This window comes from Pleurodeles waltl, chromosome 12 (assembly GCF_031143425.1).
Source record: "Pleurodeles waltl isolate 20211129_DDA chromosome 12, aPleWal1.hap1.20221129, whole genome shotgun sequence".
Lineage (NCBI taxonomy): Eukaryota > Metazoa > Chordata > Amphibia > Caudata > Salamandridae > Pleurodeles > Pleurodeles waltl.
The window spans coordinates 132205597-132219274 of record NC_090451.1 but is presented as its reverse complement, the minus strand read 5'-3'; the positions used below and the strand labels follow the sequence as shown (position 1 = coordinate 132219274).

Here is a 13678-nt window from a genome sequence, read left to right as displayed (position 1 = left end):
ACAAACTGAGGTTAGCAAAAGTAAAATAAATGAATGCGCCCAGTATCCCCACACCAGCTAAATTTCATAATTAGCAAACATTTCTATAGGTCACTGAAGAACAACTAACTGCTTGGGTTCAGAATGGTACCTTTAATTCCTCACTTTCAAGTCCCGGCTGGTGGTTATTGTTGCCAACTGACAAAAATGAGTGCCAGGCACATTTTGTTAATTCCTCTGGCGTTTCAGAGCAAGCCGGCCAGACCCTTACTTTGTCTCAGATCAATATTCAGGTATGGGTAAAATGTGCCAACAATGGTTACGTCGCTCCAGTTCAACAGCTGTCAAAGAACACCTTAGTCTCCTGTCTGAGGAAGTCAATTTACAAGTTTTCCTGTTAGAACCCAGGAAGTCATGCTCAAAACACTTTCTGTATGCATTATACAATGCGATTTGGAAACTTTCCCAGAAGGAAGCTGCTGCGCATTTAAGGCAGATGAATGAGGAAAACTTGGAAAAGACTTTAGCTGTTGTCGATAATAGCATGAACACTTTGTCAAACAGAATTTACACTTTAAATTATATTGTGTCATCTGTGATTGATATTATTCAGAATGACATATCCTTTTTACAACATGGACAAAGCCAGCGGCAATCCATCATGCAGTTAGGTTGGACACTGCAGGTTCTCAAAAGTGGCTGCATGCCTTGGAAGCACGTTAACGGTACTCAATTGTATGCTGCTTTTAATTTGTCCAGAGAACAACAGAACGGCGAAACAGAGGTCTTTCTTAGCGGAAGTGAGACTACTGTTAGTCATTCTATGATCTGTAAGCAAGTGTCCTTGCACGACCTTTGAAACAATATGATATCTGAAGGGTAGTACTGTCTCTTTGATTCGTCCAGTATTTTAGATACTTTCTAATGGAAGTCATGTGGTCCTGAACAATCAAAGTTGTTGTGGAATGAAGCTAGGAATTACTCATGTGATTTCAGATACTCAAATGGTAACTTGTTGAAGCCATGTTTTATTTCCCACTACACAAGAGATAAAAGTGGCAGACTTAACCCACATTGCTAATTCTACTGTAAAATTTTACAAGCTGAGCATACTAAAGGCACAACTGTTCCAAAAATATGTGTCTCTGACATTAGCCAAGGAGACCTACGAACTCAAGACTCCAAGGTCATCAGCTAAGATAAGTCCCTATTAAATACAACTTCCCCAAACATTTTGGAGAATAGGTGACCAGCATATTTAACTGCGGGGATTGTGCACTTTAAGGCTCTTGATTCTGGATTTGTCAGCACCTCCCAGAATGTGTTTGCCGTCATACAGTCAGCTAGACAGTCGCTCTTTTCGAGTAGCTTTAGCAGGTTCCCGATAACTTTGGCATTAATTGGCAGAGTTCTGCTACTGCTAATTTTGATACTCAGTGGCTGTCCTATCTCAGAAAAGGAGATTGATGGAGCTACCGCCAACCCAGCTGTGTCGCGATCGCCTAATGCAGTATTCTGGAGCCTCCTTGCTTCAGGAGCTGGAGCTAGATTGGTCATTGACATTTCAGCTAGTCCTGACTTCTGTGCAGTCGGTTTTCCATTGCACTAGGTGCGTCTTCGAATGTGCACCTATAGTGTGTGTTGCAGTGCAGCCTGCACCTCCTATGGACAAGGATCTGTTAATATTCTTGATGAGGGTTCATTCACAGACATGCTCCTTGAGACTGCGGTTGATTCGCGAGGTATCCTATGAGCCACCGCTTGTGGATTTACTTGCTCTAACGACATCTGACACAAGGGACAGTACTACCTTTGCAGTTCACTCTGCACCTGCGGTTTGCACACTTCTGCTCCATGGATTCCTCTGCCAATACTTTGATCAATCTGTCACCTGCCAAAGTGGAGACCTTTTTTGGGTTCAATCTCCCTTGATGACATCAGGGATTTTCTGCAAGGCCACATTTACTGTTAAAATTTTGCCATTGGCTTTTCTAAGTATAAAATGTGACGCCTAATTGCCTTTTGATTCGACCTGTCTGTTGGCCTGCTTTGCTTGTCGACTTAGACGCTTTATCTCTTATGTTTGGTTTTAAATATGCTTTTAGTATTCCAATTAAAACATTTTTAGTATTAGGCTTTGGGCCTTGCACGTTCCAGCAATCGGGGAGGGTGTCGTGGGTCCATGTTTTGCTTCACTATGGACCGAGATGAAATACACACACACTGAAAAGAATCTCTGGTGTGCAACTCTTAGTATAGGAAATACATTTATTAAATCACTCTGCAAGGCTCGTAAAGAAAGATCAGTACAACTTAAAGTGCACATTCAAAAATGAGTGCAGCAATGAAATGAAAACATGTACAAAGAATTCTTTACTTCAATCTATAAACAGCAAATATATATATATTCATGAACAGTGCAAAGCAGATAATAAGAATTAAAAATGCATCACCAAGGGGCACAGTTGAATTCACTTCATCTCTTCTTTCAGCAATAGCGTCAAACCCCGGTTCGACCGTGAAGAAAGACCATTTACCCTCACGGGAAAGATGACAGGCATCAGCGTCCTGATCCTGCCAGAGGTCTCATTCACTTCATGGTCAATCCGGTTTCGGTCAACTATATATCTTAAACAAGCCAGAGAGGACAATTCTAGAAAACCTCTCCCGCGCCGTAAGTTGTTGTTAAAAAAAGCTGGCTACTTCAGGTCAATTTTGAAAGGAACACGTTGGAACTGGCCAAGATCCCATGGTGCTTCTCCAAAACCAAACCGTTCCCTGCCGTACCATAAACATCATCCTAGCACATCCTTATCTCTCTAACTCACCCATGTTATGCTTTAGCCCTTGGTGAGAAAGAACACGCAGAGTGAAAACATGAGTGAAAAACACATTGCATAACCATGTGCGTGGAAAAATACTTGCACCTTTAACGTGGCGCGAAGCTAAGGCTAAGCTGATTACAAAATGGAGTCTGTGACTGGTGGCCACCAATGTAACGGTGTGCTAGTGGCTAAGCTAAGCACAAGATGGAGACCGTGGTCAAATACAGATATCATTACACTCAACCCTTTGACCAAAGACTCACATATCCTATAGGCCTAAAATCAACCTTTTTTGGTTTAAACATTGCAAGCAAATTAGGTATGCATTGTACCTAGCAACATAATGAAATGACGAGAGCAATCACCACAAAAATTCCACCCAAGACTTTGCGCAGTTGCCGAAAAATAGGCAACCACTGAAATAACCAGTCCTACCATCCTTGATTCACATCCTGTTTTACTCCTTTCACTAGTTCATGTAACGTGTCAATGTGGGTCTGGATAGATTTAGATTAGTGATCTGGAAGGGTAAAACAGCACATACCTTCAAATTCTGCACACCTGTGATTATGTTTTAACAGCAAGTAATCAATTGCTGCCCCATTTTGTAATGCAGCTTTTCTAGTACCACGTACAACTAGTGAAAACTCAGATAAATTAATAGAAGTGTGATTTATATTTTTAACCATTATTCGCTGAGACTATTAACTTGGAGAAAACACTCACCAGAACTGGCCGTGGGCTGGAGCTATAAGCTGGAATCTACAATCATTACCATGAATGGGCTAGTAAAACGGATTGGGAGGAGGACCATGTCTTTCGACTAATCTTGGCTCTTCATCAGAGGCACCAGGCTACTATTTATTCCTGAGGTACAATGATGTTTATATGTATGTGGTAGTGAAAATTGTGTACGTTCTTGTCACTCACTGATGTGGTAGTGGAAAGTGATGCAAGACTACTGCTTTCTGCTGTACTTTTGTTTTTCCAAAATAGTAACTTCTCCTCAAATCTACCTGTTTCAGAATTCTAAATACCCTTTTAATAAAAAAGAAGAAAAAAAAAAGTATTCTCACTTTAGAACTTGATTTGGGGGTCAGAAAAAATCCAAGGTGAGCACTGAGTTCGCTCTGGCGAAGTAATACCAATTTGTGGTATGAGAGGTAAAGTGCTAGTGGTGTTGAGTGAGTAACTACAGTGACTAAAATGTGGGCTATACAATACAATACATCTGTGTTTCAGGCTAAACAGAAAAACAATATTCTTTTATTTATATTGTTGTACATAGGTGTTTTAGAGGACTTTAAAACAGTTGGAGAGAATATCAAATTACAATGCAGACAAGATAATCACTTAGAATAATGCAATTACAGATATATGACACAGAGGAAGGGAGAGTATATGTACAGGTAATGTCTACATTTGAAGGTAGTAAGCACCAGACCCAACATTATAAAAGAAATAAACTGAAATGAGCACATCACAACTTTCAGGACAGCAAAGTCAAAACCATCATTAAGTGTAAAGGAAGAAGTGTAATCAGGAGAATCAGCCTTGACATAAGAGATCTGGAGAAAGAAACATATTGGATCACAGTACTGCTTTTTGGTTGGAACTGTGCTTCACGAGTCATCAGAGCATGCATGGATGTATTAGTCCCTGTCAGAAGAGAAGCTGTGCATAACCCAATGACTGGTTTGTACAAGGGCTTTTTATGTTTAATTACCAAGAAGTAATAAATACAAAAATGTACGTGTTACATATCCAAGGATTCACAGTAAGCTAAAAACATTCCTTCATAAATTCACTGCAGGATACACCGTCTATGGGAACAACAACAAAAGCAAAAATATGTTAGGATATGAATCAATCAATCAATCAGGAATTTGTAAAGTGCACTACTCACCCGTGAGGGTCTCAAGGTGCTGAGGGAGGGGGGGAGATTAGGGGGGAGGTTCTGCTACTGCTCGAACAGCCAGCCACCCCAAAAGATAGCACTATAGAAAGGTTTCTCTTGCATGTGGATTGATATTATTGGGCATGATAAAAACAAATGAATCATTGGTGAAATGCACAAACTACTGTAAGCCACTGATAATTACTCGGGCTGCATTCAAGTCTATTTTTATGTTGACCACTGTGTTATCTCATGGACAAACTGGATATGTGAAAATTAGCCTTGGTCTAGAGCCAGTATTAGGCATAATGGCATCATGCATGCAACTACACACCTCCTTGTAAGGCTGATTCAAGAATGGTTGAAGAGTCGATGGTCACAAGCCCAAGAGTCCTGGGAGATCCAAAGGTAGTGGTAGCTCTCTTACGATACACGTCCAGTGTTGAAAGTGTGTCAAATCCACATAAAATAACCCTGGGCATATCTCTAAAAGATGGAGACCTGATACAAAGAGGAAGATGGCACAGGAGACAGGCAGGGATGCAGTAGTGCATGACTGTGTTGACACTCATGTTAGCCAGTGAGTGTTCAAGTCTTCTCAGAGTTTGGTGAATAACAATGTAGTTGACATGAGCGAACAGCGTGCTACTGTGCTATGTCCCCAAACAAGTTTTCAAAATATCTCTGCTACAGTCTCTCAATATATCTCAAGAATAAAAAACAAGATACTTTCAAGAAATAGATAAATGGGGATAATAGACACACTCTCTATAGCACATAGAAACTAAAAGACATATTTTTTCAAAAGGAGCTATACATGTCAAGAAGTGCCTGGGAAATGAAGTGCTGACTGGCTGCTGTTGGGTATGTACTTAAGCTTTGTCACTAGTCGCACTGATAGCACAGATGATCAGAAAACTAAAGTAATTAGACATAAGCATGATGATGCTTACACATACATAGAAGGAGGCAGGACCTTGTGGAAATAAAAACATGCCTAACCTTACAGCAAACACAGCACACAACCACAACTTTAAAGTAGGCCAAAGGAGCCATGTTAACTCAAGCCAAGCATACTAAATTTAGAAACATTGTTCTTCGGTGATCATAACATTTGGTGATACATAATTTTTAGTAGTTGTCACTTCATTACAAATGTAAGCAAAATTCAAGAATTTTCAATGAACTTTTTTTTACATTATTTCATACAAGGTCAAACAATTTTTCACATAATGAAGATTATTAAATACCACTTTCCAAATCTGTCTCCAACACTGAAAGACTACCATGACATATAGGATGCCCAATCCATAAGTCATTATGTTGACAGAACAAAGCAATTCAAAACAGGGGCAATTTATGTTGCATTTGAATACATTGTGAAGAGCAAAGCAATTACCAAATCAGGAATTGCAAGAGAGTTTGTTGAATGCATTAAACTGGGCTATCAGCCAGCAAGGAAACCCCTAGAAACGAGACTAAGGCCTTGCTCTATTAGGACAATACTCAATGTACAGAGACAAACCAGTATGGCCTCACACCCACTTTAAGCAGCCTTTTGAAATAGTGTTGATACTTACAGGTTTGGGCTTGAAGTCATCTGCAAAGAACCTGTGAAAGGACCAAGTCAGTGCCCTGTTCAACTCTGGGGCAGTCATGTAGCAGGCCTCAGCTTGAGGGATGATCTTGGAAATAGGCAGCAGTTCCCAGCTCCTCCGTTGAGTCATGGAGAGGAGCTCTGAGAGAGATGGGATGTAGCAGCGAGGCTTCAGAGATTGATACTAGGACAAAAGAAAAATGAGAACGCAGTTACCCAAAGCATCTAATTGCAACATTAAGAGACAAAGTGAAGTGCACCAGATAAGTGGGGGTGAAGCAAGAGGGAAATGAGTCACATGCAGTCATCATTCCAGAAAACATGTGGCACGGTGAATCATGGGCCAAGGCTTTGCTATCATATTAGGACCCCCAACTCCCCATCCCCTACTTTAGAAGGTGAAGACACTCCAACAGCGATATCTCTGTTTCATTCTCTGTACTGCCTTAATATTCATCAGATGTGAACAGCCCTCGGCTTGATGGCAATTTGTGCTGGGCAAAATGAATTGCACTGATTTTAATCAACATGTTGAATATAAAGTTTGAGGTGATTTGTTACATCAAATGCATAGGTTTGTGGGACCCATGTAATCACTCACATCTCACCAGGAAATCTGACATGTCCCACCAATAAAAAAATCAATTGACAGTGGTCTAGTGGTGGCCCAGCCTACTTCAGGTAGTGACTAGGGAAACATGTCTGTCTTTGTAAGACGAGGATAGGAACACAGGGTTATTTTTGGCAGAAGACTTTGCTTTGTGCAGAACCGGAGAAGGCTAAGAACTAGGAAAGCAGTAATGAAAACCAAAAGAGGAAGGGGCATGACAGTGTTGTCTTTCCCCACCTACTTAATCTCCTTCTCACTGTAGCCAAGGCAGGTAGCAGAAGACACTAGCCCTGATCAATCAGTTCCTCATACCCACCATCATACTTTGGGAGGCAACAGCGTTGACTTGCATAGAATCGTTCCTCTACCTCAACCAAGGGACAGTGGTGCTCTTCATCTATGAGTTCCTGCATGATGTCACGATGTCCATCATGGGTCACGGGTAACAAGGCCAAATAGGGTTCGAGACATCTCTCCACCATCCCAGGAACATCAGAGTAAGCCAGCAGGTCCTGCGGATCCATGAGATTGGGACACAACCTGTAAAAGGGTTGTATGGGAAGGATTAGAGACATGAGCAAAATAGGCATAGAAGAGCAGCTGAGAGATGGGACTGCAAAGAGAAAACCTGCAGGGAGTCAAACTACATATAGAGATTTACACATGTTCACCTTTATTCAGAAACATGTACACACGGTTTAAACAAAAAACACTCTGATACACAGGGATATATGCAGACACCTTGGTCAATGAAGTATACACCTTTGCACAAACAAAACAAGTAAAATAGATAGCAATGGCTAATACACACAATCATGACTAGACCAATAACTATGGTTAAAACCATTTTTATCAGCAAACCCCACCTTTTGAATTAGGGTCCTCTGCTTCAGATCTTGATTTGGAGGCATTGCACTGGTTTAACAGGAACATTTGTGCACTTGTGTAGACATGAGGGCAGGTTGAGTGAGGAAGATGGTTATCTGACGTAGCCTGGCATCTGCTCAAAGGTACCCCTCCTACAGACTGGATCTAGACTAAATTAGGTATTGTCTGCCAAGACCTCATAATTCAAATTGCAGTCCAAAAATCTGTAGTGTTGTAAATGTACTTGCAATGTAGATGAAAAATGGCTCAAGTTTAATTTTGGATTGGTTAAACCGCTGATGGGAGTTTTATCATATTTTCTTAGGTCTTGAACATGTATACAGTATCGGTTTTGAACTACATACATTCAGTTTTTAATTTTAAAATATGAAGAATATCACAGAGACAGCTTTAATGTGATTCGGGTTTTAAACTACCCCACTGAGTCAAGTTTGTTACTCTGTGATGAGCTGGCAGTTCAAAGCCTGTCATGATCTTAAAAAGGCAAAAGCAAGAAGAGAAGGTTTTTTTCTGTGTTATGAAAAGAAAGTGCAAACAGAAATACTGAAATATGCAACTAGGAGATTGTGGAGGCCTGGACAGTGATGGCGCAGTCTGAGACACCAGGGGAAGGTCTTCCAGGTCAGTCAGAAGCAAAAGGCCAGTCAGGATAGTAGAAAAGGTGCTTCCAGGACAATTTAAGAAGCAGAGGTAATAAGTTGCCTTGCGATTGCTATAGTTGTATAGTCCCAGTCCAATCAATTTCTACACAGTCGTCGGGTCATGCAGCATTTTTTGTTTTCCCTTCCCATCTCTGCAGTTTTCTCCCCTCTTGTTACAAGCTTCAAAAAGCAGCCGCATTTCTGTCTACAGCATCTTTGTGCTCCAGAGTTCGGGGATGGTCTCAGAGCACTTCCTGCATATGCTAGCAGCATTCTCAATCCATGCCTAAGGTTAGCCTCTAAGTGTTAATGATCTACGTCAATTACTAAACTGAGTATCATACAGATGTACATACTTACCTTGTGGGTGCTGCCTTACTAAAAAAGTATGCTACACTAACAGCGTCAGTAATACCATAGCTACTGACTCTTCCCACCTGAGTGGTGCGAGTCAATCCAAATAGCTCAATGACAAAGTCCGGACCTCCATTGTTTTCTTGTGACATCTCTTTACACCCCGCCCCACCCCCCCTTACAAGAAGTGGGTTTGGGTTGCATGTATTTCGAAACCTCCACAGGTTGAGATTGGTGGATGCTCGATGGGAACCCAAATTTCAAACCTCCACAATGATCCTAGCGGTGTTGACAAAGCCTCCTCAAGATCAAAAGGCACATTTATATAGATTAGCCTTCGCTGGGGAGATGAAGGTGGTGGTTGAGACATCTGCATAATTTGAATAGCTGCCTCTTTCTGACAAGCCTGGATATGATGTCAACACAGTAGATAAAGAGAGGGCAGGCAGAACTCTAGCACCAGTCACACTAGAGGTTCCCTTTGAAATCTTGGATAGAAGAAACCAGTTCCGGCTAGGAGAAGTCAAGTTCATATGAGAGTACGTTCTAAACATTGGTTGATTCTAACATCTTCAAAAGTCCCAGAATGCTGTGCAGTGGGTCTTCCCTCCAACTTTTTGCCTACCTCCTCCATTTTCTGAACTCATTTCTGCTGTCTTTAGAACTCTGTGCACTTTACCACTGCTAACCAGTACTAAAGTTGTTGTATTCTCTTCCCTACAACATGGTAACATTGGCTAAACCCCAATTGGCATATTTAATTTACTTTTAAGTCCCTAGTAAAGTGCACTACATGGGCCCAGGACATGTACATTAAATGCTACTTTGTGCCTGCAGCACTGATTGTGCCACCCACTCAAGTAGCCCTCTAACCATGTCTCAGGCCTGCCGTTGCAGAGCCTGTACATGCAGTTTTACACTGCCATGTCGATCTGTTAAAATAACCCTTTTGCCAGACCCAAACCTTCCCTTTTTATACTTATACGTCACCCCTAAGGTAGGCCCTAGACAACCCGGAGGCCAGGATGCAGCTTATGTAAAAGGCAGGACATATACTTTTAAATTTTACATGTGCTGATAGCGATTTTCACTACAACAAGACCTATCTCCACCTTAGGGTAACATTGGAATTACGTTTTTACATTTTATAAGTGTTATTCACAATCTGGAAGAGAAACATTTTTCATGTTTGGGGTCTCTAGACTCACAATTTAAAATCACAACTTATTACGATGTTGGATTTTAAACTTCAGTTCTTAAAATGCCACGTTTAGAAAGTTGACATTTGATTGGTTTAGCAATTTGGTGCTTGCTGCCTGTCTCTGAAAGCACATCTGGATTGGGTGACAGCTGGATTTTGTGCATTTCCTCTAGACAACCACACACCAAGGGAGCATAGGTGTGACTTGATGGGCCATCCACCTCCTGATGGGCCATCCTGGACAGGATGGGAGGGAGGAGCTGGGCACAGCCTCACACTTACACCTGAATAGGCTGTCTCGTGTCCCCACACAAAGGGCTGCATACTCCCCTGTAGTAAGTCTAGAGCCAGTGTGGGACGTGCAGGCCTGTGTACACTTCAAAGACCTTTCCTTGAAGTTCCCCCACTTCAAAGACACAACTGGGTAGAAGTACTAGACCTCTGACAGAACCACTTCAGTAAATATTTGGACCTGTGGATACACTGCTAGGAAGAAGGACTGCTGTGCTCTGACAAGGACTTGAAATCTGCTGGACTCCTGCTTTGCTGTGCTCACCTGGTGCGTGCTGCCTCTTGCATGGGAGTGAGAAGGATTGGGCCTTTCCACCATAAAACCATGAACCCAGAGTAACTCCACAGGCCAGCTGACTGGCTTCCTATCATCTGAAATCTCAGGGACATAAAAAAACTTCCACTTTACCTGAATCTGCACCTCGACTTTGCTGCCTGTGTGTCTGCCCTGCTGTTAGACTTCCCTAACTTTTTGCCTCTGCTTCCCAGGTTGTTGATGTGTGCTGGACTCTGTTTTTGATACTCTGGGCATTTTACCACTGCTAACCAGTGCTAAAGTGAAAGTGCTCCTATGTAAAATGTATGTGTAATTGGCTTAGCCATGATTGGCATATGTGATTTACTAGTAAGTCCCTGCAGCACCATTTGTTCCACCCACATTAGTAGCCCTGTAAACATGGCCCAGACCTGCACTGCAGTGTCTGTGTGTGCATATTAAACTGCCAATTCGACTTGCCAAGTGTACCCACTTGCCAGGCCTAAGCCTTCCCTTTTTATACAGGTAAGGCACCCCTAAGGTAGGCCCTGGGTGGCCCTATGGGAAGGGTGCAGTGTATGCAAAGGTGGGACATGTACTGATGTGTGTTATATGTCCTACCAGTGAAATACTGCTAAATTCAATCTTCACATATGCAAGGCCTATCTCGCTCCTAGGTTAACATAGGGGCTGCCTTTAAAAAATATTAAACTGCAGATTCCCTTTGAGAGCAGATAGAAATGTGGAGTTTAGGGTCTCTGAACTCACAATTTAAAAATACATATTTTAGTGAAGTTGGTTTTTAGATTGTTAGTTTGAAAATGCCACTTTCAGAAAGTAGGCTTTTTCTTGCTTAAACCATCCTGTGACTCTGCCCATTTGTGGATTCCCCGTCTGGGTCACTTTGACAGTTGGGCTGTTTGTACCTCGCCTCTAGACAGTGACACAAAGGGAGCTGGGGTGTAGCCTTCATATCCTGATGAGCCATCTGTGCTAGGAGGGGAGGGAGGAGTTGTCACTCACACCTGAAAGGGATGTGCCTGCCCTCGCACAACACAGTCTCCAACCCCTGGGTGTCTGTCTGGGGCCTGGCCTGGGCAAGGCATGATCTTGTGAACAACAGAGACTTTCATTTGAAGTAGGCCTACAGCAAAAGCAGAAATGGGTATAAGTATGGACCCAAAACCCCTGAAAATGAGATCACTTCTGCATTCAAGAGGAACCTCTGCCAAGGAGAAGAGCTGAAAAGTGCTGCCCCTGCCTGTGACTGTGCTTTGTTGGGCTATCCTGCAGTTTCTGCTTCTGCCTGTGAAAGGGGACAAAGACTGGACTTTGTTGTGCATTCCTGCTTGTGAAGAATCTCCAAGGGCTTGAGTTGAGCTTGCTGTAGGAGGCTGACCTGGTTTGTAGTGGGTACCTAAGGTACTTACACCTTGTACCAGGTGCAGTTATCCCTTATTAGTGAAAGGTAGACAGTGTCTAGAAGCCAGGCTCTCTAGGGGTAGTATGGATGAGCAGCCAAGGCCTAACTAAGAGACATGCAATGCTCATGCAATACCACTGTAGTCACACAGTACTCACACACATAAAAGAAAATACTCAGTATTACAAAAATAATGGTACTTTATTTTGGTGACAAATGCTAAAAATACCACAGAGGCTATACTCCCTTAGGAGGTAAGGAATACATAAATTATATACACTAGTATGCATAAATAGCTGTAAAAACAGTCAGAAAACTGTGCTAGTAGTGAAAATAACAATAGTTAGAAATGGGCCTAGGGGGAACACAAACCATCTACTAAGGAAGTGGAATGCAAATGTCGGTTTCCCACCTAGGCAAGTGTAGTTTGTAGATGGGCGCTAGGAGTATTAGAAAACACCAAAGGTAAGTAATAGAACCCACCCCAGAGGCCAGGAAAGCAGGAGTAAATCACAGTAACTTTCCTAGAACACACAAGAACATGAGAAAGAAGATTATGCAAGATCCAGAAGAGACTGCAAGACACCAAGGGCCAGATGTAGGTATCCATATGCAGAATGGTGTCCATGACACCATCTGCGAATCGCAAGGGGGTCGCAAAGACCCACCTCATTAATATTAATGAGGTGGGTCTCAATTTACAACCCCCTTGCGATTCCCTGCACTCACAGGGATGGTGGCCTGCTGGAGACAGCAGACCACCATGTCTGTGACTGCTTTTTTAATAAAGCAGTTTTTTTTTTGTATTGCAGCCCGTTTTCCCTAAAGGAAAACGAGTTGCAATACAAATGAAGAAATTAAACCATTTGGTTTCATTTTTTCAGAGTAGGCAGTGGTCCATTAAACCACTGCCTGCTCTGAAAAAATATTTTTGGCGACATGCACAAAGAGGAAGGGGTCACATGGGGACCCCTTCCCTTTTGCGAATGAGTTAGCACCCACTTCACATGGGTGGTAACAGTGAATTGCTTTGCGACCCCGTTCAAGGTCACAAAGCAATTCTGCATCGTGGTGCGAATCGCAGATAGGAAGGGAACACCCCTTCCTATTTGCGACTCGCATTCCCATTTTGCAAGTCGCTACCGACTCGCAAAATGGGAATGTGCATCGCAATGCCCATTTTGCATGGCGCAAACTGCGAATTACGCTGTTTGCGCCATGCAAAACGGTTTCTACATCTGGCCCCAACAGTGGAGTCCTGGACCTGAAGGCCTGTGGAAGAAGGGGACCAAGTCCAAGAAGCACAGCAGAGTCCAGGGAGAACAGGAGCCCCTGTTAACCCAGATGAAGGTGAAAAAGAAGAGCCACGGCTGAAGAACAACAGTCAGTACTGCACCCAAGAAGACAAATGCAGGTTCCTGGTTGGTGCAGATGATGTCCCACACCGGATGGATGAGTGCAGTCTGGTTTGCGTCGCTGGATTCTGCCAAAAAAAGCCTTGGCACACGCAAAGCTCATGGTTAGCAGAAAATGGCACTGCACGAAACCAGGAACGACCTGGTGGACTCTATCCAGGAGGGGGAAGTCAGAGCGGGCAATCAGCAACTCAGAGAGCCCTCATAAGACCAGGCGGCATGCACAGGAGTCCCACAGCACGGGGACAAAAAAGGTGCAGAAGGCGGCCCACACAGAACTACAACAAAGGGTCCCACGTCA

At 42.8% G+C, this 13678-nt stretch overlaps 1 protein-coding gene across 1 annotated transcript in view; it reads right to left on the bottom strand.

Annotated features, from left to right (window-relative positions):
• CTC1 (CST telomere replication complex component 1) overlaps window positions 1–13678 on the bottom strand; it is a 158280-nt gene that overhangs the window by 95851 nt on the left and 48751 nt on the right. The window contains exons 9-10 of the mRNA XM_069216790.1: window positions 7277–7448; window positions 6282–6482 (exon numbers count right to left, since the gene is read on the bottom strand). Coding sequence (XP_069072891.1) covers window positions 6282–6482; window positions 7277–7448 — 373 coding nt within the window. The remainder of the gene's footprint in view (window positions 1–6281; window positions 6483–7276; window positions 7449–13678) is intronic.